This window comes from Somniosus microcephalus, chromosome 28, assembly GCF_052327205.1.
Source record: "Somniosus microcephalus isolate GS21.2 chromosome 28, FLI_Smic_1.0, whole genome shotgun sequence".
Lineage (NCBI taxonomy): Eukaryota > Metazoa > Chordata > Chondrichthyes > Squaliformes > Somniosidae > Somniosus > Somniosus microcephalus.
Window position 1 is genome coordinate 32187594 of NC_141014.1, and position 23135 is coordinate 32210728.

At 48.3% G+C, this 23135-nt stretch overlaps 1 protein-coding gene across 7 annotated transcripts in view; it reads left to right on the forward strand.

The window, feature by feature from the left end:
• Positions 1-22835, forward strand: part of LOC147099514 (oxysterols receptor LXR-beta-like) — a 51857-nt gene extending 29022 nt beyond the window's left edge. For 4 of the 7 annotated variants that reach the window (XM_085969726.1, XM_085969729.1, XM_085969727.1 and 1 more), the window contains 6 exons: positions 83-352; positions 3131-3339; positions 8419-8598; positions 12975-13074; positions 14291-14404; positions 19688-22835. In XM_085969726.1, coding sequence (XP_085825852.1) covers positions 83-352; positions 3131-3339; positions 8419-8598; positions 12975-13074; positions 14291-14404; positions 19688-20190 — 1376 coding nt within the window. In that variant the 3' untranslated portion in view covers positions 20191-22835. Of the gene's footprint in view, positions 1-82; positions 353-3130; positions 3340-8418; positions 8599-12974; positions 13075-14290; positions 14405-17281; positions 17377-19687 lie in introns of all 7 variants that reach the window. The other 3 variants (XM_085969731.1, XM_085969732.1, XM_085969730.1) reach the window with 3 other exon arrangements.
• The last annotated feature ends 300 nt before the right edge of the window (positions 22836-23135 follow it).

Below are 23135 nucleotides of genomic sequence, written 5' to 3' on the forward strand. Positions count from 1 at the left end.
TCCAAAAAAAAAGCTAGCTGGGTGGCAGCCATTTAACCACGAACAATTGTGCCTCATTACTTACTTCTCCCTGCCTTTCCAGGGAACGAGCCCATGTTAAAGCGCAAGAAGGGTCCCGCCCCGAAGATGCTGGGGAACGAGGTTTGCAGCGTCTGCGGGGACAAGGCGTCGGGCTTCCACTACAACGTGCTCAGCTGCGAGGGCTGCAAGGGCTTCTTCCGCCGCAGCGTCATCAAGAATGCACAGTACACCTGCAAGAGCAGCGGCAAGTGCGAGATGGACATGTACATGCGCAGGAAATGCCAGGAGTGCCGGCTCCGGAAATGCCGGGAGGCCGGGATGAGGGAACATTGTAAGCGAGTTTTTTTTTCCGGCAGTTTCCTTCCTCTCTGAAATCGGAGCGGGTAGAGTGGCCCGATTAGTATTCATCAGTTCGGTGGTTGAATTTGTTTTGGTGGTTGTTCTGATCGAGCAAGTGTCAACCGTGGCTCAGTGGAGCAGCACTCTCTCTCGTCTCTGAGTCAGAAGGTTACAGGTTCAAGTCCCATTCCAGAGACTTGAGCACAGAAATCCAGGCTGAGGGAGTGCTGCACTGTCGGAGGTGCCGTCTTTCGGATGAGACGTTAAACCGAGGCCCCGTCTACCCTCTCAGGTGGACGTAAAAGACCCCACGGCCACTATTTCGAAGAAGAGCAGGGGAGTTCTCCCCGGTGTCCTGGGGCCAATATTTATCTCTCAATCAACATAACAAAAATAAGAGATTATCTGGTCTTTATCACATTGCTGCTTGTGGGAGCTTGCTGTGCGTAAATTGGCTGCCGAGTTTCCTACATTACAACAGTGACTACACTGCAAAAGTATTAATTGGCTGTAAAGCGCTTTGGGATGTCCTGAGACCGTTAAAGGTGCTATATAAATGCAAGTCTTTCTTTAATGTATGTGTCAGTCCTGGATACAGAACACTTTTCTATTTTGGTACTCAATGTACGACTGGATACGGTTGCAGAGGTAAAGGGGAGCGATTGGGAAAGAAGGACAAGGGTGATGCGTGTACCAGACTGGCTACAGGCCGCGGAGTTTTGGTGACTTGGAGTTTAATGTAGGGTGGGGCTTGGGAGTCCGACCTGGGGAATGTTAGGGAAGTTGAGCTTCGAGGATGATTGGGCAGTGAAGGGGTGAGATTGAAGTGCAGGGGCGGGGGGGCGATGCTCTGGAGTTGGGATATACGCAATCTTCTCAGTAGATCAGATGTGGAGTTTGAAGCTCAGATGTGAGTCTCTTATGACAGAGAATGCTTACCTTCAGATTCAGCCTGAGCAAGTTGCTGGGAAAGGAAGTGGGATAGGTGACTAGGCCACAAAGTTTGGGCTGGAGACGAATAGGATAATTTCGGTCTTGTTAAACCGAAGAGATTTCTGGCTGACCAGATCTCCACTGTTGCCGTGCCAGTCGTTTTAGACCGGTAAAGTTGGGTGGTCACTCTTATGAAGTTGACCATATGCTTGCAGATGCTACTGTTGGGGAAAAGCAAGGGGCCAAGGATCCCTGGGGCACGATGAAGGTGGCCACGCAGGCACAGAAGGAGATGCCATTAGAGGGGAGATACTGGCTGCGTGGCATAGGTAGGATTGGAACCATAATTGGGCAATTACGTAGAGGTGGATGATGGGGAAGACGTGGTAGCGGAGGGTGGAACGAGTGACTGCGTTGACAGGCATGGTGCGATTGAGGAAGACGAGGAGGAATGGCATGCCCCCAAATGCAATTACACTGAATATTGTTGATGACTTTGACCAGGATAGTCTTAGTGCTAAAGGTGGGATGGAAACCATACTGAATGGGTTTGAATAGAGGGGAAATGAAGCCGGGTGGTGCTGATGTGTTTCAAGAGGAAGTAGAGGTGAGGGGTAGGAGATGGAGAGGATGAAGAGGTTGAGGGTGGCCTTTGTAAAATAGGGTAGGAGATAGAATAGCAGACTGATACCTGGGATGGCAGGAGTGACGTATGAGGAGAGATTGGGTCGATTGGGCTTATACTCGCTGGAGTTTAGAAGAATGAGAGGGGATCTCATTGAAACTTATAAAATTCTAACAGGACTAGACAGACTAGATGCAGGAAGGATGTTCCCGATGGCGGGGGAGTCCAGAACCAGGGGTCACGGTCTAAGGATAAGGGGTAAGCCATTTAGGACAGAGATGAGGAGGAATTTCTTCACCCAGAGAGTGGTGAACCTGTGGAATTCTCTACCACAGAAGGCAGTTGAGGCCAATTCATTAAATATATTCAAGAAGGAGTTAGATATATTTCTTAAGACTAAAGGGATCAAGGGATATGGGGAGAAAGCAGGGACAGGGTACTGAATTTGGATGATCAGCCATGATCTCATTAAATGGCGGAACAGGCTCGAGGGGCCGAATGGCCTACTCGTGCTCCTATCTTCTATGTTTCTATGAAGAGATTGAGGATGGCCTTTTTTGAATAGGGAGGTGATAATGGAAGATTCAAAGAATTGGGGAGGGTACAATTCTTAAGGAAGATTTGAAGTTGAAGATCTCTACAAATATTGGGCCAATGAGAGATACTCAAGTGGTCAGGAACTGGATGGGGAGGAGGATAAATGGGTGGGGGGAGAAAGTGAAAGGACAATATTCGAATTAACTATCATCCTGAATATCCATTTTTATTTAATCGTGCAAACCTTATTTAAAAAAATCTAGAAGGTGCAATGCAGAAGGAATTTACAGGAAACTTTCGATTTACCGGCACCTAAATAACCGGAAATCTCGGTTAACCGGCAAAATTTAGGAGTAGGTTTTACTTCATATTGTACTTGCCGCCTTCCATCTGTGCTGTGCAAGGGTGTGGCTGCAGCTGTTGCTAAGCTACAGAGACGCTTGAAACTTGTGGCCATTGTTCTACAGTTGCAACAGGATTTGTTGCTTTATACGGAGCTCTCAGCTCTCCCTATCTTTTACTATAGCGTTCGGTTATCCGGAATTTTTGATGAACCGGCACCACGTCGGTCCCGTCCGTGCCGGATAAAAAAAAGTTTCCTGTACCTGACTCGTTTCCCACCAGCGATCCCGCCCACCATCCCAGAATGTTGACCGTGCTTGTTGCCCCCTCCAGGTGTTCTGTCGGAGGAGCAGATCCGCAGCAAGAAGCAGAAGAAGCGGGAGGACGACCTGGCGCAGACGATGGTGGTGCCGGCGGAGGACTCGCCAGTGACGCTGGACACGGCCAGGCTCACGGCGCAACAGGAAGAGATGATCCAGCAGCTGGTGGCTGCGCAGCAGCAGTGCAACAAGCGGTCGTTCAGTGACCAGCCGAAAGTAACAGTGAGTTCACCGAAGCACCGTCCTGCGGAAACTGTTTGCCTCCTTTGTTCTTTTGTGGTGTTTAAAAGAGAAGTACGCTTGGATTACTTCTTTGACATTTCTCTTCCCCCCCCCCCCCCCCCCCCCCTGCGTGTCATGCGTGGCTCAGTGGGTAGCACCCTCGCCTCTGAGTCAGAGGGTTGTGGGTTCCAGTCCCCACTCCAGAGACTTGAGCACAAAAATCCAGGCTGACGCTCCCAGTGCCAGTACTGAGGGAGTTCTCTTCTTAGGCAGTCTCTCGGAACCGAGGATGACTTGCTTCCACATTAAAAATGAGTTCTCAGGTGACTGATGAGTCCAATGCGGGACAGGTGGGGCAGACGGTGGTTGAAGGGGCGGGTGGGTGGGGTGCTTGGGTTGACCTGCGCTCGGCTTCCGCTTGCTCCCGGCGAAGAGACTGGAGGTGTTCGGCGCCTTCCCGGATGCTTCTCCTCCACTTTGTGCGGTCTTGGGCCAGGGATTCCCAGGTGTCGGTGGGGATGTTACACTTTTTCAAGGAGGCTTTGAGGGTGTCCTTGAAGCGTTTCCTCTGCCCACCTGGGGCTCCCTTGCCATGCCGGAGCTCCGAGTAGAGCGCTTGTAAAGAGGGAGCGCTGCACTGTCGGAGGTGCCGTCTTTCAGATGTGATGTTAAACTGAGGCCCCGTTTGCTCTTTCAAGTGGACGTAAAAGAGCCCACGGCACTATTTCGAAGAAGAGCCTGGTTTCCTAGCCAATATTTATCCCTCAGCCAGATTCACTAAAACAGATGATCTGGGCATTGCTGTTTGTGGGAGCTTGCTGTGCGCAAATTGGCTGCCGCCTTTCCTACATTACAACCGTGACCGCACTTGAAAAGTACTTCATTGGCTGTAAAGCACTTTGGGACGTCCGGTGGTTGTGAAAGACGCTATAGAAATGCAAGTCTTTTTCTTGCTCTCCTGAAAGCCTCAATTCATTCTGGGGTACAGCTCCATGGGTGCCAGGCATCCTTCAGTAAGAAAGAAAGAACTTGCATCCGTATAGCGCCTTTTACGATCTCGGGTTGTCCCAAAGCGCCTCACGGCCGATGAAGTAAAGTAATCATACCCAAATGGCCAGCCTTCATACGTAGGTCTCCCCACATCGGTGTTAAATATTGCCGATCGCAAAACCCAGGCTTGAGAGTCAGCGGCTATTTGTATGATTATTTATAAAATAAAACACTAGTTCGGCCCCAGCTGGAGTATTGTGTCCAATTCTGGGCACCGCACTTTAGGAAGGACGTGAAGGCTCTGGAGAGGGTACAGAGGAGATTTACTAGAATGGTTCCTGGGATGAGGGACTACAGTTATGTGGAGAGACTGGAGAAGCTGGGGTTGTTCTCCCTGGAGCAGAGAAGGTTAAGAGGAGATTTGATAGAGGTGCTCAAAATCATGAAGGGTTTCGATCGAGTAAATAAAAGGACATTGTTTCCAGTGGCAGAAGGGTCGCTAACCAAAGGACACAGATTTAAGGCGATTGGCAAACGAATCAGAGACGACATGAGGAATACCTTTTTTACGCAACGAGTGGCTAGTATTTGGAATGCGCTGCCTGATAGGGCGGTGGATACAGATTCAACAATAGTCTTCAGAAGGGAATTGGATAAATACTTGAAGGAGAAAAAATTGCAGGGATATGGGGAGAGAGCGGGGGAGTGGGACTGACTGGATTGCCCTTCGAAAGAGCCGACGCAGACTCGATGGGCCGAATGGCCTCCTTCTGTGCTGCACTATTCCGCGATTCTATGATTTAACCGTGAGATGGGGGTGGTGTTGCAGCCACTACTGTCCTCGCCCAACATCCAACACACACATGCACCATCTAGCCACCGACTCCATTCCTCTCCCTAACATCTATCTGAGGCTGAACCACACTTTTTTGCAACCTTGGTGTCATATTTGACCCTGAAATGAGCTTCCGACCACACATCCGCAGCATAACTAAGACCGCCTATTTCCACTTCCGTCACATCGCTCGTCTCCACTCTTGCCTCAGCTCATCCGCTGCTGAAACCCTCATCCATGCCTTTGTTACCTCTAGACTTGACTATTCCAACGCACTCCTGGCTGGCCTCCCACATTCCACCCTACGTAAACTTGAGGTCCTCAAAACTCTGCTGGCTGTGTCCTAACTCGCACCAAGTCCCGTTCACCCACCTCCCCCTGTGCTCGCTGACCTACATTGGCTCCCGGTTAAGCAACGGCTCGATTTCAAATTCTCATCCTTGTTTTCAATTCCCTCCATCACCCCTCCCTAGCTCTGTAACCTCCTCCAGCCCCACAACCCCACGAGATATCTGCGCTCCTCTAATTCTGCCCTCTTGAGCATCCCTGATTCTAATCGCTCAACCATTGGCTGCCGTGCCTTCAGCTGCCTAGGCCTTAAGCTCTGGAATTCCCTCCCTAAACCTCTCCGCCTCGCTACCTCTCTCTCCTCCTTTAAGACACTTCTTAAAACCTACCTCTTTGACCAAGCTTCTGGTCACCTGCCCCAATTTCTTCTTATGTGCTTCGGTGCCAAATTTTTTGTCTTATACAGGAAACTTTGTGATATCCGGCACCGACGGGACCGGCGTGTTGCCGATCTATCAAAACTGCCGGACATACAAAGTTAATGTTGAAGCATACGGAGGTTTTCATCTCCGTATCTGACAACAAACACTGTTGCTTAGCAACAGCTTGTAAACAGTCGGCTGCAGCTGCAAGCGTCTGTAGCTGAAGCTGTTGCTATAGCTACAGACCTTGCAGTGCCTGACTGGGGTAAAAAAAGCAACGAGAACTAAAAAAAACTTACAGAAAACGGTTTTGATTTTTGCCGTTAGATCGAGTATTCCGGACATATAACCTCCGGATAAACCAAAGTTTCCTGTAATACGCCTGTGAAGCACCTTGGGACGTTTTACTACGCTAAAGGCGCTATATAAATATAAGTTGTTGTTGTTGTTGTTGTGATGAAGAAGAATGGGAACCCCCCCCCCCCCCCCCCATGGATTCTTTATTTGGGAGAGTTTGGGGGGAGGGGGGAAAGGAGCCAGAAACACCCTTTTGGAGGAGGTTGGGGGGCGGGGGGAAGAGAAACCTTGTTATGGGGCATGAAAACAAGAGACTGAGACACACACACACACCCTGTTCAGAGGAATGGGAATAGACCCCTCCTTAGCCCAGGATTGCTGAGACCCAGTCTAGTGCCACCCCTGAGATCAGCTCATCAACAGGTTGGGAATTGAACCATGGCCTTTCCTGGTCCATATCACATCAGGCCATGCATTTACCAGGGGATGTGTTGGGGTTAGCAATTGCGACGTGACAACTGAACATTTCAGTGATAATGCGCTGATCCGTTCGAAAGCAACAGTACAGGAAACTCTTTGGTATCCGGCACCGACGGGACCGGGATGGTGCCGGTTGCTTAAAAATTCCGGATAAGGAAGAAGGGACATGGAGTGACAATGGCCCAAGGTACGAGAGCCCCGTAACATAGCCAGAAGTGCTGGAGCCCCGTAACACAGCCAGAAGTGCTGGAGCCCCATAACACAGGTACAGGGGACCCGGTTACACAACCAGAGGTGCAGGAGCCATGGTTACACGGCAAAAGGTACGAGATCCCTGATTACACAGCCGCAATTATACAGTATACGGAAGCCTCAAAACCTACTCCTGAATTTTGCCGGTTATTAGAGAATTCTGGATAATTGGGTGCTGTTTAAACGAGAGTTTCCTGTATATATGTTAAAGAGATTATTTAATTTCAGTATTAACAGTTGAAACTTCACCAATTAATAAAAGACGAGTTGATAAAGAATGTCCGGTGTAGTATGGAACCGTACAGACCAGAAGGTCTCTGGTTTGACCCATGATCTGTGCGGAGTAAGCACATGTAGTGCAGAGCAGTAGTTGGACACTATGGTTGGGCTTGATGCCAGGGAGGGGTGAGGGTTGGGAAATCAGCCAGGGATCCTGCTCCTGATCACTGTCCAATGAATCCCGTTGGATGGTGCGCATATGGACGTCGGGATAGAACAGGAACGGGCTTGGCGGTGAGATCCCCTTGTTGAAGTGCTGGCCGGCGCTGACTGTGCTAATGTTTCAAATGGCGAGTCCCCATAGGCAAGGGACTGGAAGGCTGTTGGTGCAATCCAGACTCAATGCCGTGGAGCCGTATCCCATCAAGATTCAAAGCCTTCACAACAGGAGAGGAGAAATAGGTGGAAAATTGAAAAAAGATATAAGAAAGAACCTGTGACGATCTCAGGATGTCCCAAATCACTCTACAGCCACTTAAGCACTTTTAAAGTGTAGTCACTGTTGTAAAAGGACTACTGAGAGCTTGGTTTGAGTATAAAACAAGGCTTTAATCAACTGTCTCAAAACCATGAGATTTCTAGTTACAATCACCTAGTTCCTGGTTACAGAAACATCCTGAGCAAGCTGGGCCCACGCCCGAGTATTTATACTCCTTGGACGGCGCCACCAGCTGGCCACCCCGTGTTACTTCATGAGTCATGAGAGTCACTGTTGTAATGTAGGAAACGCGGCAGCCAATTTGCCCACAGCAAGCTCCCACAAACAGAATGAGATAATGACCAGATAATCTTTTTTTTTCTGATGTTGTTTGAGGGATAAATATTGGCCCCAGGACACCAGGGAGAACTCCCCTCCTCTTCTTTGAAATAGTGCCATAGGATCTTTTACGTCCACCTGAGAGGGCAGACGGGGGCCTCGGTTTAACATCTCATCAGAAAGACGGCACCTCTGACAGTGCAGCGCTCCCTCAGTACTGGCACTGGGAGTGTCAGCCTAGATCTTGTGCTCAAGTCTCTGGAGTGGGGACTTGAACCAATGATCTGCTGACTCAGAGGCGAGAGTGCTGCCCACTGAGCCATGGCTGAAAGAAAAGGATAATTTGCTTCTCTGAGTTTGAAGGATTCCTTGCTGTTTATGACAGGGAGTTCATTTTATGGTGACTGGCTTAAGGTCAATGTCGAGAGTTATCCCCGAATATGGATTGCATTTCATTTTATCGTCGTCTTCATTCTCAGCCTTGGCCACAAAGTAACGACCCCCACAACCGCGAGACACGGCAGCAGCGCTTTGCCCACTTCACAGAGCTGGCCATCATCTCGGTGCAAGAGATCGTCGACTTTGCCAAACAGATCCCGGGCTTCCTTGACCTCTCGCGGGAGGACCAGATTGCACTGTTGAAGGCATCCACAATCGAGGTGAGACGAAAAAAAAAAACGTCTTTACTATCTGCCTATTACATAAAGTAGCGCAGGCCCCACCTGCTGGATATTCTGCTCGTTCTAACCTGGCCTTTCCCCCAAAGCTGGAGGTAGAGATTTACAAGCAGCTGCCAACCTATAGAACTGTGCTGCAGCAATTGGCCTCTAATTGACCTCAGGGTGTGCCTATTTTGACCACTCGCCCCCACGAAGTACCCGAGCAGTGGGCTTAAAGGGACAGGCCAGGTTAAAATGCAGCTCCATCTTAGCAGCTAAACGTCATCACCGTACTCTGGAGCTCAGGCTATCCATTAGCAACGCCACAGGAGATCGCTAATGTTATGAGGTAAATGACTTGTTGGGTCAGTCACACAATCGAGGTTTTGTTTATTGAGGACAAGTTTCCCTCTTTTTTGCTCATTATTTTCCGCCCTCCTCTCGTGAAGGCACTGGGATTTGGTTCCACGGGTGCCAACAGTACCTTGCCCAAGTGGATGTTGAGGTATCTGTGGAACTGAATCACTGGAGGATCTGCGCCTTCAGGAGAGAAGATGGGGAAATGCTTTTTTTTAAAAACTGACTTGTACTTGGAGCGGCAACTTGATTGATAGACTTGAGTGAAAATAGAGGACATAGGAACAGGAGTAGGCCATTCAGCCCCATTGAGCCTACTCGCCATTCAGTGACTGATCTGTATCTTAACTCCATGTATCCACCATTAACCCATACCCTTACCCAACAAAAATCTATCGCTCTCAGTCTTAAGAAATTCAATTGACCCAGCACCCACAGCCTTTTGGGGGGGGGGGGGGAAGAGAGTTCCAGATTTCAAAGGGGAGAGAACTTGCATTTATATTGCACCTGGTCATGTGTCCCAGAAATATTAAGAACATGAGAAATAGGAGCAGGAATAGGCCACTCGGGCCCCTCGAGCCTGCTCCGCCATTCAATAAGATCGTGGCTGATCTTGGGCTCCAAGCCACTTCCTTGCCTGCTCCCCATAACCCTTCACTTCCTTATCTTGCAAAAATCTGTCTATCTCCACCTTAAATGTACTTAATGACCCAGCCTCCACAGCTCTCTGGGGCAGAGAATTCCACAGATTTACAACCCTCTGAGAGAAGAAATTCTAAAAGGGCGACCCTTTATTCTGAAACTATGCCCCCTAGTTGTAGATTTCCCCACTAGGGGAAACATCCTCTCGGCATCTACCTTGTCAAGCCCCCTCAGTATCTTACAGGAAACTTTCGATTTACCGGCACCTAAATAACCGGAAATCTCGGTTAACCGGCAAAATTCAGGAGTAGGTTCAGGTAAGTTTTACTTCTGCGTTCCTCGATCTGTTGCTGTGCAAGGGTGTGGCTGCAGCTGTTGCTAAGCTACAGAGACGCTTGGAACTTGTGGCCATTGTTCTGAACCTGTTGCTAAGCAACAGGCTTTGTTGCTTTATACGGAGCTCTCAGCTCTCCGTATCTTTTACTATAGCGTTCGGTTATCCGGAATTTTTGATGAACCGGCACCATGTCGGTCCCGTCGGTGCCGGATAAAAAAAAAGTTTCCTGTATATGTTTCAATAAGATCACACCTCATTCTTCTAAATTCCAAATTTCTAGAATGTTTGACACGCAGTAAATTACTTTGGTGCAAGTATCTAATTTAACACCGCAGCCAATTTGTACATAGCAAGTTACCACAAATAGCACGGAGATGGATGACCAATTAATCAATTGTTTTGGTGATATTTATTGTCCGCCAATCAATCTTGCCTCTTCTCAGGGGGGGCGGGGGAGGGGTGGGGCCCGGGGGGGGGTGGGGGCCGGGGTGGGGGCGGGGGGGTGGGGGCCGGGGCGGGGCGGGCGGGGGGGGTGCGGGGGGAAGGGCGGGGGGGGGGGGAGGGAGAGCTCCAGTGGAAAAAAACCCTCTAGTTTCTCATCCTAATTAATCTGTGCTGTATTTTTCCCCTTCCTTTTATATCCTTCCTATAATGGGGTGCCCAAAATTGTACACAATACCCCAACTGCGGCCTACAGTCTTGTACAAGTCTGATATTACCTTTTTTTATCCACATTTTTTGTTTGGCCCCTTTTTTCTTCCCTCCCACGTGGCAGCTGTCCTTCACTCTGCCAGCGCAATTCACACCCCACCTAGAGCCATCCTTTGTTCCTTAACCTGTCCCATTACCACCTCCTCTCGCCTTGAATATCTCTTAATGTCTCTCAATGTCTCTTAATCTCTCCTGCTTTCTATCCCATCACTGACCTTCCCTTTTGTTCTTTCACCCCCTCCCCCTTTTCCCAGCCCCTAAACTTGCTTTCCATTTCCTGCTTTTTTCCAGTTCTGACGAAGGGTCTTCGACCTGAAACGTTAACTCTGTTTCTCTCTCTCCACGGATGCTGCCTGGCTTGCTGAGTTTTTCCAGCGTTTTCTGTTGTTATTTCCGATATTACCTCCTTGCTTTGGTATTCTATCCCTCTAGAAACAAAATCAAGGTTTCCGTTTGCTCTTTTTATGGTCATATCTACTTGCACTGTCACCCTTTAATGACCTTTGTATCTGCACACCAAGGTCCCCCTGCTCCTGTACTGTACTGAACATGTTGCTGTTTAAGGTACAGTTCCTTTCCGTAGGCTTACTTTCAAATTGTATTACATCGCAATTAGGTAAAAACATAGAAACATAGAGGATAGGAGCAGGAGTAGGTCATTTGGCCCCTCGAACCTGTTCCGCCATTTAATTAGATCATGGCTGATTATCCAAATTCAGTCCCTGCTTTCTCCCCATATCCCTTGATCCCTTTAGCCTTAAGAAATATATCTAACTCCTTCTTGAATATATTTAATGAATTGGCCTCAACTGCCTTCTGTGGTAGAGAATTCCACAGGTTCACCACTCTCTGGGTGAAGAAATTCCTCCTCATCTCAGTCCTAAATGGCTTACCCCTTTAGAAGGCAATTGGTATGTTGGCCTTCATAGCGAGAGGGTTTGAGTACAAGAACAAGGAAGTCTTGCTGCAGTTGTACAGGGCCTTGGTGAGACCACACCTTGAGTATTGTGTGCAGTTTTGGTCGCCTTATCTGAGGAAGGATATTCTTGCCATGGAAGGAGTTCAGTGAAGATTCACCAGGCTGATACCTGGGATGGCAGGAATGACGTATGAGGAGAGATTGGGACGATTGGGCTTGTACTTGCTGGAGTTTAGAAGAATGAGAGGGGATCTCATTGAAACGTATATGGCTTCCCACTTATCCTTAGACTGTGACCCCTGGTTCTGGACTCCCCGGCCATCGGGAACATCCTTCCTGCATCTAGTCTGTCTAGTCCTGTTAGAATTTTATAAGATCCCCTCTCATTCTTCTAAACTCCAGCGAATATAAGCCTAATCGACCCAATCTCTCCTCATACGTCATTCCTGCCATCCCAGGTATCAGTCTGGTGAATCTTCGCCGCACTCCCTCCATGGCAAGAACGTCCTTCCTCAGATAAGGTGACCAAAACTGCACACAATACTCAAGGTGTGGTCTCACCAAGGCCCTGTACAACTGCAGCAAGACATCCTTGTAAAAAGAACTTGCATTGATAAAGAAAGAAACAATCTTCCAATCCTCCTTGGATTATTGTGGGGGGTGGGTTAGTGGTGCCGAAAAACTAGAGGATTGCAAATGTTACACCACTGTTTAAAAAAGGGGAAGAGGGAAAAACCCGGCAAGTACAGGCCAGTCAGCCTAACATCGGTGGTGGGGAAACTTTTAGAGGGCATAATTTCAAAGTTTGCAGATGACATGAAACTCGGAAATGTGGTAAACAATGAGGAGGATAGCAACAGAATTAGGAGACTGGTGAAATGGGCAGACACATGGCAGATGGAGTTTAATGCCGAGAAGTGTGAAGTGAGGCATTTTGGTAGGAAGAATGAGGAGAGGCAATATGAACTAAATAGCACAATTTTAAAGGGATCATAGAGACTTGGGGGTGTATGTGACATGAATCAGTCATTCATGAAAGAAAGACTTATGAAATAATACTGAGCGGCCTACGGGTGGCGCTGTCCAGGGAGAGTATAAATACTCGGGCACGGGCCCAGCTTGCGCAGGACATTCTTAACAGGAACTAGTGAAGGACACAACTAGACCTTCATGTTGTAAAACAGTTGATTAAAGCTTGGTTTAACGCTTAGACCAAGTAGTTTTCTTACGTCGGTGTGTACACAAATCTTTGAAGGCGGCAGGACAAGTTGAGCAGGCTGGTTTTTTTTTTAAAGAAAAAGAAGCATATGGGATTCTTGGCTTTATTAATAGAGGAATAGAATGCTTGTGGTTGTGGGATTGTAAATCAAAGATCTGACTGGTTCGTTCTCGAATCTGTATCTTTCCCAGATTATGTTGCTGGAGACGGCACGGCGATACAATCACGAGACGGAATGCATCACCTTCCTCAAGGATTTCACGTACAGCAAAGACGATTTTGCACGAGCCGGTGAGTGAAGCCATCTTTCTGATACCTCTCCAGTTTCTTGCCGCTGTCTCTATTATTTTTTTCCAATTTTCTTCGCTCCTCCCCTAAAGGAGCTCGAGCACGGACACCAGCAACACCGGCAGTACCTCAGCCAAGCGACCATTCTTCATCGTGTGCGAGCTAGATGATGATGATGATGTGACCGCAGGCTATTCGACCACGGCAGCCGTCGCATCCTGGCCCAATCCTATCCCCATCCCATCCTGGCCCGAATCCTATCCCCATCCCATCCTGGCCCGAATCCTATCCCCATCCCATCCTGGCCTGAATCCTATCCCCATCCTCCACACACTGAAGCCAATTGTAGACCCCCCCAACCCCACCCCTCCAGTGGCTATCTCGGGCTGAGACCAGCTAACTTGGCACAGACCAGGAATTGCACCAGGGCTGAATATAACACATCCGCTGGTGTTTTTACCCGCTAGGCCACTGGGTGGAGCCAGTTGTTTAAAATTTAGTGAAAAGAGGCAGATGTCGCAACGTCCAAAAATACATGCAGAGCGGTGATGCAGACTTGCTGCCGGAAGAGATTGCTTCGCCCTGTGCATTAATTCGCTAGTTTAAAAAACATTGCGCTGGAAGCCTGCCCCCCCCCCCCCCCTCCCCGGATGAATTAATCACCATGGCGAGTTTCCGCTAATTATCCTCGTTTGCGGGCCTTCGAGGCGTCTCTATGAATTAAGCTGGTTCTTTATAATTTTTAAAAGTCATTTTCCGTCTTTTAAAATCGGGTTACTCACGGGTGGCGGATTGACACGGTGATTAAAAAAAATGCTTATTTCTTTTTTAGTGATTAAACCCATTTTCAGCTGTATTAATTAAACTGCACCAAGATACCACTCTTAAATATATTGAGGAATATATCTTAAAGCGAAATTATTTTGGGGGGAAAAAAAGGCACGGTTAAAAACGCTGCCTGCGGTTCGCGGCAGATTTTGCGTTTGGCGATACGCAAATGAGTCAGCATCTCGAAACGGGTGCGACTCGCGCCCGGATCGCCAATGGCGCCCAAAGCAGAAACTCTACTAGACGTGCTTCACACTTCATCTGCTGCCAGTTTCCCAGCTATTGGTGGCCCCGGGTTCAGAACTGGCAGAGTCCCGGCACGCCAGCATTCACGCGCTACCTTTTTGCGTAACGTGCTCCTGTCTCTCTCTCTGATTCTCCCCTCGCTTAGGATTGCAGTTTGAGTTCATTAACCCGATCTTCGAGTTTTCGAAGGGCATGAGGAAGCTGCAGCTGGATGACGCTGAGTACGCGCTGCTCATCGCAATCAACATCTTCTCAGCAGGTTTGTGTTTGTGGTTTGTTTGCGAAATTATTCTGTGTCCGTGGATGCGAGTGCTGGGGAACGGGACATTTTCCATTTCCAGGTGCCCAGTGTCGGCATCCAATACTTCAAATCATCTGCATCACAGGTAGATGTTCCCGATGGCGGGGGAGTCCAGAACCAGTGGTCACATAGAAGATAGGAGCAGGAGTAGGCCATTCGGCCCCTCGAGCCTGCGCCGCCATTCAATGCGATCATGGCTGATCATCCAAATTCAGTACCCTGTCCCTGCTTTCTCCCCATATCCCTTGATCCCTTTAGCCTTAAGAAATATATCCAACTCCTTCTTGAATATATTTAATGAATTGGCCTCTACTGCCTTCTGTGGTAGAGAATTCCACAGGTTCACCACTCTCTGGGTGAAGAAATTCCTCCCTCATTTCTGTCCTAAAAGGCCTACCCCTTATCCTTAGATTGTGACCCCTGGTTCTGGATTCCCCGCCATCGGGAACATCCTCCCTGCATCTAGTCTGTCCAGTCCTGCCAGAATTTTTAAAGTTTCAATGAGATCCCCTCTCATTCTTCTAAACTCCAGCGAGTACAAGCCCAATCGTCCCAATCTCTCCTCATACGCCATTCCTGCCATCCCAGGTATCAGCCTGGTGAATCTTCGCTGAACTCCTTCCATGGCAAGAATATCCTTCCTCAGATAAGGCGACCAAAACTGCACACAATACTCAAGATGTGGTCTCACCAAGGCCTTGTACAACTGCAGCAAGACATCCTTGTTCTTGTACTCCAACCCTCTCGCTATGAAGGCCAACATACCATTTGCCTTCTAAAGATAAGGGGTAAGCCATTTAGGACTGAGATGAGGAGGAATTTCTTCACCCAGAGAGTGGTGAACCTGTGGAATTCTCTACCACACAAGGCAGTTAAGGACAATTCATTAAATATATTCAAGAAGGAGTTAGATATATTTCTTGAGGCTAAAGGGATAAAGGGATATGGGGAGAAAGCAGGGACAGGGTACTGAGTTTGGATGATCAGCCATGATCTCATTGAATGGCGGAGCAGGCTCGAGGGGCCGAATGGCCTACTCCTGCTCCTATCTTCTATGTTTCTATGTAGATGCCGAGAGGCTGGTTTCCCTTGGCTGGAGAGTCTAGAACTAGGGGTCATAGCCTCAGGACTGAGATGAGGAGAAATTTCTTCACTCACAGGGTTGTGAATCTTTGGAATTCTCTACCCCAGAGGGTGGTGGATGCTCAGTCGTTGAGTATATTCAAGGCTGAGATCGATAGATTTTTGGGCACTAAGGGAATCAAGGGATATGGGGATCGGGCGGGAAAGTGGAGTTGATTTAGAAGATCAGCGATTATCTCATTGAATGACGGAGCAGGCTCGAGGGGCCTAGTTCTACACTCTCCAGCCAGGGGAAACATCCACTCAGCATCTACCCTGTCAAGCCCTCTTAAGAGTTTTATAAGATGGAATGCGTTGGTAAACTTCCACTCACAATATTTCAACCTCAGATTCATCACTTACCGCTGGAGCAGTCAGGGTCACACATCGCCCGATGATGCTGGTGTCGCTCCTTTGATCTGGAGAGTTTGTGCTCGAGTCTCTGGAGCGGGACTTAAACCTACGACCTTCTGACTCGGAGGCGAGAGTGCTGCCCACTGAGCCATGGCTAACACGATACTTGTATACCGGACCGAGGAGTGCTATCGCGCAGCGGCACAGCACAGGGAAGCAAAATCCTGATGTGCAGTCTGTGTTTCCGGTTATCTCTCTTTCCTTCCCCTCTCCCCTTCCCCTGTCTGCATCTCTGCATCCAGTGGTGTGCCCAACAAAAGTGCATAGAAACATAGAAGATAGGAGCAGGAGTAGGCCATTCGGCCCCTCAATGAGATCATGGCTGATCATCCAAATTCAGTACCCTGTCCCTGCCTTCTCCCCATATCCCTTGATCCCTTTAGCCGTAAGAAATATATCTACAGGAAACTTTCGATTAACCGGCCCCTAAATAACCGGAACGCTCTATCCACCGGCAAAATTCAGGAGTCGGTTCAGGTAACTTTTAGTTACTTTTTTTACTCCATTTGTTGCTGTGCAAGGGTGTAGCTGAAGCTGTTGCTAAGCTACAGAGACGCTTGCAACTTGTGCCGATTGTTTTGAAGCTGCAACAGGGTTTGTTGCTTTATACGGAGCTCTGAGCTCCGTATCTTTTACTATAGCGTTCGGTTATCCGGAATTGTTGATGAACCGGCACCACGTCGGTCCCGTCCGTGCCGGATACCAGAAAGTTTCCTGTAACTCCTTCTTGAATATATTTAATGAATTGTCCTCAACTGCCTTCTGTGGTAGAGAATTCCACAGGTTCACCACTCTCTGGGTGAAGAAATTCCTCCTCATCCCAGTCCTAAATGGCTTACCCCTTATCCTTAGACTGTGACCCCTGGTTCTGGACTCCCCCGCCATCGGGAACAGCCTTCCTGCATCTAGTCTGTCTAGTCCTGTTAGAATTTTATAAGTTTCAATGAGATCCCCTCTCATTCTTCTAAACTCCAGTGAGTATAAGCCCAATCGACCCAATCCCTCCTCATACGTCATTCCTGCCATCCCAGGTATCAGTCTGGTGAATCTTCGCTGCACTCCCTCCATGGCAAGAACATCCTTCCTCAGATAAGGCGACCAAAACTGCACACCTAATTACTCCTGGTCATAACCTTAACAGTAGGGCCCAGACCTTGGAGAGTGGAATGCTGGAATTTTTGATATTTGGTAAATTGGTGAGATTCCTGCACTCCCAACTTCCCACTGCTTTGTACAAATAAAATACAGAGTCCGGATTTATTTTCTTTCAAATGACTTTGGGATTTTTTATGCTCACAGACCGCCCTAACGTTCAAGACCATGAGTTAGTGGAGAGGCTCCAGCAGCCATATGTTGAGGCACTTCATTCGTACTTGCGCATCAAGAGACCAAAGGTAGGTTCGGCAAATACAGAAAGAAAGATACCAGCAGAACTCCATGCCAATAGTGCCGTGGATTCTTTAAAGGAAGAAAGACTTGCATTTATATAGCGCCTTTCTCAGGATGTCCCAAAGCGCTTTACAGCCAATTAAGTTTTCTTCTCAGGCAGTCCCTCAAAACCGAAGATGGCTTGCTTCCACATTAAAAATGAGCTCGCAGGTGACTGATGAGTCCAATGCGGGACCTACAGTCTCAGTCACAGGTGGGGCAGACGGTGGTTGAAGGGGCGGGTGGGTGGGGTGCTTGGGTTGACGTGCGCTCCTTGCACTGCCTGCGCTTGGCTTCCGCTTGCTCCCAGCGAAGAGACTCGAGGTGTTCGGCGCCTTACCAGATGCTTCTCCTCCACTTTGTGCGGTCTTGGGCCAGGGATTCCCAGGTGTCGGTGGAGATGTTACACTTTTTCAAGGAGGCTTTGAGGGTGTCCTTGAAGCATTTCCTCTGCCCACCTGGGGCTCTCTTGCCGTGTCGGAGCTCCGAGTAGAGCACTTGTTTTGGGAGTCTCGTATTGAGCATGCGGACAATGTGACCCGTCCATCGGAGCTGATTGAGCGTGGTCAAAGCTTCGATGCTGGGGATGTTGGCCTGAGCGAGAACACTGACGTTGGTGTGCCTATCCTGCCAATGGATTTGCAGGATCTTGCGGAGGCAGCGTTGGTGGTACCTCACCAGTGCTTTGAGGTGCCTGCTGTACATGGTCCATGTCTCTGAGGCATACAGCAGGGCGGGTATCACTGCTGCTCTGCAGACCATGAGCTTAGTGCCGGGTTTGAGGTCCTGGTCTTCAAACACTCTCTTCCTCAGGCGACCGAAGGCTGCACTGGCACACTGAAGGCGGTGTTGGACTTCGTTGTTGATGCCTGCCCTTGTTGACAGTAGGCTCCCGAGGTATGGAAAGTGGTCCACTTTTGAAGTGTTGTAATGTAGGAAACGCGGCAACTAATTTGTGCACAGCAAGCTCCCAATGAGATAAATAACCAGATCATCTTTTTTAATGTTGTTGGTTGATAGATAAATATTGGCCAGGACACCGGGGAGAACTCCCCCTGCTCTTCTTCAAAGTGCTAAAGGATCTTTTACGTCCACCTGAGAGGGTAGACGGGGCTTCGGTTTAATGTCTCAACTGAAAGACAGGACCTCCGACAGTGCAGCGCTCCCTCAGTATCGCACTGGGAGTGTCAGCCTGGATTATATGCTCAGGTCTCTGGGGTGGGGCTTGAACCCACGACCTTCTGACTCAGAGGCGAGAGTGTGCTACCCACTGAACCACAGCTGACACTATACAGGAAACTTTGTGCTATCCGGAGGTTGAATGTCCGGCAACTTCGATCTAACAGCAGAAATCAGCAGCCGTTTTGGTTAGGTTTTTTTTCTTCTCCCAGCATTCTTTTCACAGGCAGGCTCTGGAAAGCGTCTTTGTAGCTTAGCAACAGCTTCAGAGACGCTTCCAAGCTACTGGGCCGAGTGTTTACAAGCTGTTGCTGAGCAACAGTGTTTGTGGTCAGATACGGCAGGCTCTAGAAAGCGTCTCTGTATCTTAGCAACAGCTTCAGAGACGCTTCCAAGCCACGGGCCGAGTGCTGACAAGCTGTTGCTAAGCAACGGTCTTTGTTGTCAGATACGGAGATGAAAAGCTCCTACCTGATAACATTGACGTTGGTCTATCCGGAAGTTTTGAGGCAACGGCAGTAGCTCGGTCCCGTGGGTGCCGGATAGCACAAAGTTTCCTGTATTTACATGTTACCATGCTGTACCGGACCTGGGAGTGCTCGATGCTGACACTGGGTGCCTGAAATAAGAAACTGTTCCATTCCCAGCACTAACATCCCTCACAATTTTCACACAAAAAATTGGAAATTATGAAAGAAAATTTAAAACCATTGCTGAGATAAGTTTTAATAAGATTTGATAGAGGTGTTCAAAATTACGAGGGGTTTTGATAGAGTATTTGAGGAGCAACTGTTTCCACTGGCAGGAGGGTCGGTACCAGAGGCCACAGATTTAAGATAATTGGCTAAAAAACCAGGGGGAGATGAGGAGAAATTTATTTGCTCAGTGAGCTGAAATTCACTGCCTGAAAGGGCGGTGGAAGCAGATTCATTCGTAACTTTCAAAAGGGAGTTGGATAAATACTTGAAAAGGAATAATCAGCAGGGCTGTGGGGAAAGGGCAGGTGGGGAGTCAAAGAGCCGGCACAGGCTCAATGGGCCGAATGGCCTCCTTCTGTGCTGGACGATCCTATAAGTGGTTTTCCTTTCTGTTTTCCAGGACCACCTCATGTTCCCTCGCATGCTGATGAAGCTGGTCAGCCTGCGGACCCTGAGCAGTGTCCACTCCGAGCAAGTCTTTGCCCTCAGGCTCCAGGACAAGAAACTGCCACCCCTGCTCTCCGAAATATGGGACGTTCACGAGTGAACGAGGGAAAGGCCGTGAGCAGGAGAGGCGGGGGGGGGGGCCGGTGGAGTGGACTTTTTTTTAAAAAAAACAGAAAGAGAATGGAGAAAAAAAAAAATGCCTCTTTTTTTTATAAATGTGAAGGAAAAAAAATCCAAGAGGGCCTGACCAACGTGTGGGAGAGGAAGGATTTTTTTTGGAAAAAAAGGACGGATATCAAACTTTACATGAATACAGGACTCGGATGTCCGGATGCTAAGGAGACATCCACCGCTGCACTTACTGGACTGGGCTCCAATGAGACTAAGTTTCCACTTGTTCCTGACACAGTGGTATTGTTACCACTGCTTACTTTATCTCCTTTGTTCGTTGTTTAACGCTCATTGTTTACTGACCCGAAACAGATTTTAACAGTGATTTTTTTTTTGTGGGGATTTTTTTTTTTTGCCCAATAATATATATGAAGTTCAATTATTTTTTTTAAATGAGCGAGTTTTCACAAAGATAAATCAACTTCAATCTGGAATTGGAAAGCGGTTGTTGCAGCGACTGTGTGTGCGTGCGTGCGTGCGTGTGTGCGTCCTCAGCGTTTTAGTCAGGTTCCAAATGAAGGGAGTGGGATCTTGCTGCCGAATAAGCAAAGTATTGCAGAGAAGACACCTATATAGTTTTATAACAAAACACGAGCACTGCATCCCATTGCCAGTCATTTTGATCTCTGAAACAATCAACTGTTGGCCACTGATGTGACTTACTGAAGTTTCTGATAATGACCTTGGTATTCACTGTTTGTTGTGTTTCTGAGGTGCAAAAGTTGGTTTCTCCGAAGGGATCACGTCGCTGTAACTTTCACAGATGTATATTCCCCCACACGCAATGCTCGGAATGCCTGCGATATTTTGGACTGTGGGAATTGAGGAACTGGTTGAATTCTGCCAACCAATCTCGGGGAGGAGAGAAGATTGTCTTTGGGCATTGCCATCAGACTTATTTGAGCCCTTGGTTTTTTTTCTTCCTGTAATGCACTAGTCTCTGTGTCTGTCACTCTCGGTCAGTCTGTGTCTGTCGTTCTCTCTCACTCTCGGTCAGTCTGTGTCTGTCGTTCTCTCTCACTCTCGGTCTGTCTGTGTCTGTCGTTCTCTCTGTCTGTGTCTGTCGTTCTCTCTCACTCTCGGTCTGTCTGTGTCTGTCGTTCTCTCTCACTCTCGGTCTGTCTGTGTCTGTCGTTCTCTCCCTGTGTCTCTCACTCTACCCATATGTATGTCTCACCCCGTCTGTGCCTCACTCGGGTCTTTATCTTTGACTGACTCTCTTAGTATGTGTCTCATTCTCTGTGTGTCTGTCTCTCTCTCTCTCTCGCTCTGTGTATGTGTGTGCTTGTCTCTCTCTGACTATATCCCATAATTGCTGACATCGAATACTTCCCTCAGTACCGAACTGATTTTGACATCCAATGTCCACGCAAGTGGGTAAAAGAGCAGAAATGCAGCCAGGAAGAGAAAGATGAACAAAGAGAATTGGTTTTTTTTTAAAGGGAAAATTGAGGAAAATGGAAAGATATGCAAAGATGAACCTTGATGTAAAAAGACTACGAAGCACTTGGTTTGAGTATAAAACAAGGCTTTAATCAACTGTTTCACAACCATGAGTTTCTAGTTACATCACTAGTTCCTGGTTACAGAAACATCCTGAGCAAGCTGGGCCCACGCCCGAGTATTTATACTTTCCTTGGACGGCGCCACCAGCTGGCCGCCCAGTGTTATTTCATGAGTCATTTCTTCATGAATGATGAGATTCATGACAAACCTATAAACCCCAAGCCAAAATGAATCTGATGTAGATGTCCTATTACGGGCGGACTGCGTGGAGCAGCTGCAGACACGTGAGACGTGGTCTTGCTGTGAAGCGTCTGATGAAATCCGTCCTCCCTCCCTATCTTGCCGCGGTGGGGGAGGCAGGTTGCTGCACCTTCACCAATCAGATGTTGCCGCTGGGTGATGTTGGGTGTCACTCCACTGTACCTGTGCTCAAAACATTTTACAAAAAAGTGATTAAAAAAAAAAAATATATATATATATATATAGATATATTTTTCACACAAATGACCTTTGTCAACGCTTTCACCACTGTCTTGTTCCCCATCGATATTTGCACAGCAAGAGGCCATACTTAACGCTTTGTTCCTAGTCCATTGCATGGGTTTCTACTCCCCCTGAGTGTGTTAACTCGTAAATGGAGTTGAGATACAGATCAGCCATGATCTAATTGATTGGCGGAACGGGCTCGAGGGGCTGAATGGCCTCCTCCCGTCCCTGTGTATCGCCCCTCTTCAAGGCAGCGAGGTTTGGTTCCGGCGGGCAAGGGATCTGGGAAGCCTTCTGCTATCTTGGCCAAGCCACCTTGAGAGCGATGATTCCCCGACGGCGCTCGTCGGTCCTTCGCCGAGCTTGAATCGCGTTCTTGCCCGGCCGGCGCGCTTGCCAGCAACCGCCACCGCGCTGGATTTTCTTTTCCTCGGCCTCCTCGCCCAAGGACTCCTGAAGCCCATTTGCCGTGGCCCTGACTCGAGATCAGGCAACTCGGCACGGACTGGGAATTCAACCCGCGACCACCGGGCCTCTATCCTTGACTCTAATTCCGAGCTTGCACCAATGCCCATTTGCACAGCAAGAGGCCATTCTTTAAACTCAAAACTCCACAGCTCAATTGCTTGCCGATTTGTCCTAAGGAGATCAGGGGGTCCAATTCATTTCCACTCGGATGTATTTGTATTTTAAAACTGTCCCCTAATTAATTGTATTTCTCTCTTCTTTTGGGCGGGTGGGAGGGCGGGTTGGGCAAGTGTGGGCCTGAGGGGGGCAGGCAGACAAACCTGCTCCCAGGCCTTTTGTCAATACCGTACTTGTACATGGGGCCTATCGCCCCGAGAATGAAAAAGAAGTTGGAGGCTGATTGTTTTCTTTTTCAACTTAACGATTTGGGGGAAGCACTTTAGAATGAATAAAAAGATTGTGAGTTTTAACTTTTGTTTTTTTTTAAAAACTCCTCCTGAAGTTTCTGGCGCCTTTTCTCTCGGCCTCGAATGGATTCCCGACGTCCCACGTCTTGAATGTACAAAGTGACCAACAACAACAACAACAGCGTGCATCTATATAGCGCCTTTAACGTAATAAAACGTCCCCAAGGCCCCTTCACAGGAGCGTTATTTAAAAAAAAAAAAAAAATTTGACACCGAGCCACAGCAGATGTTAGGCTAGATGACCGAAATGCTTGGTCAAAGAGGCAGGTTTTAAGGAGGGGCTTAAAAGAGGCAGAGAGGTTT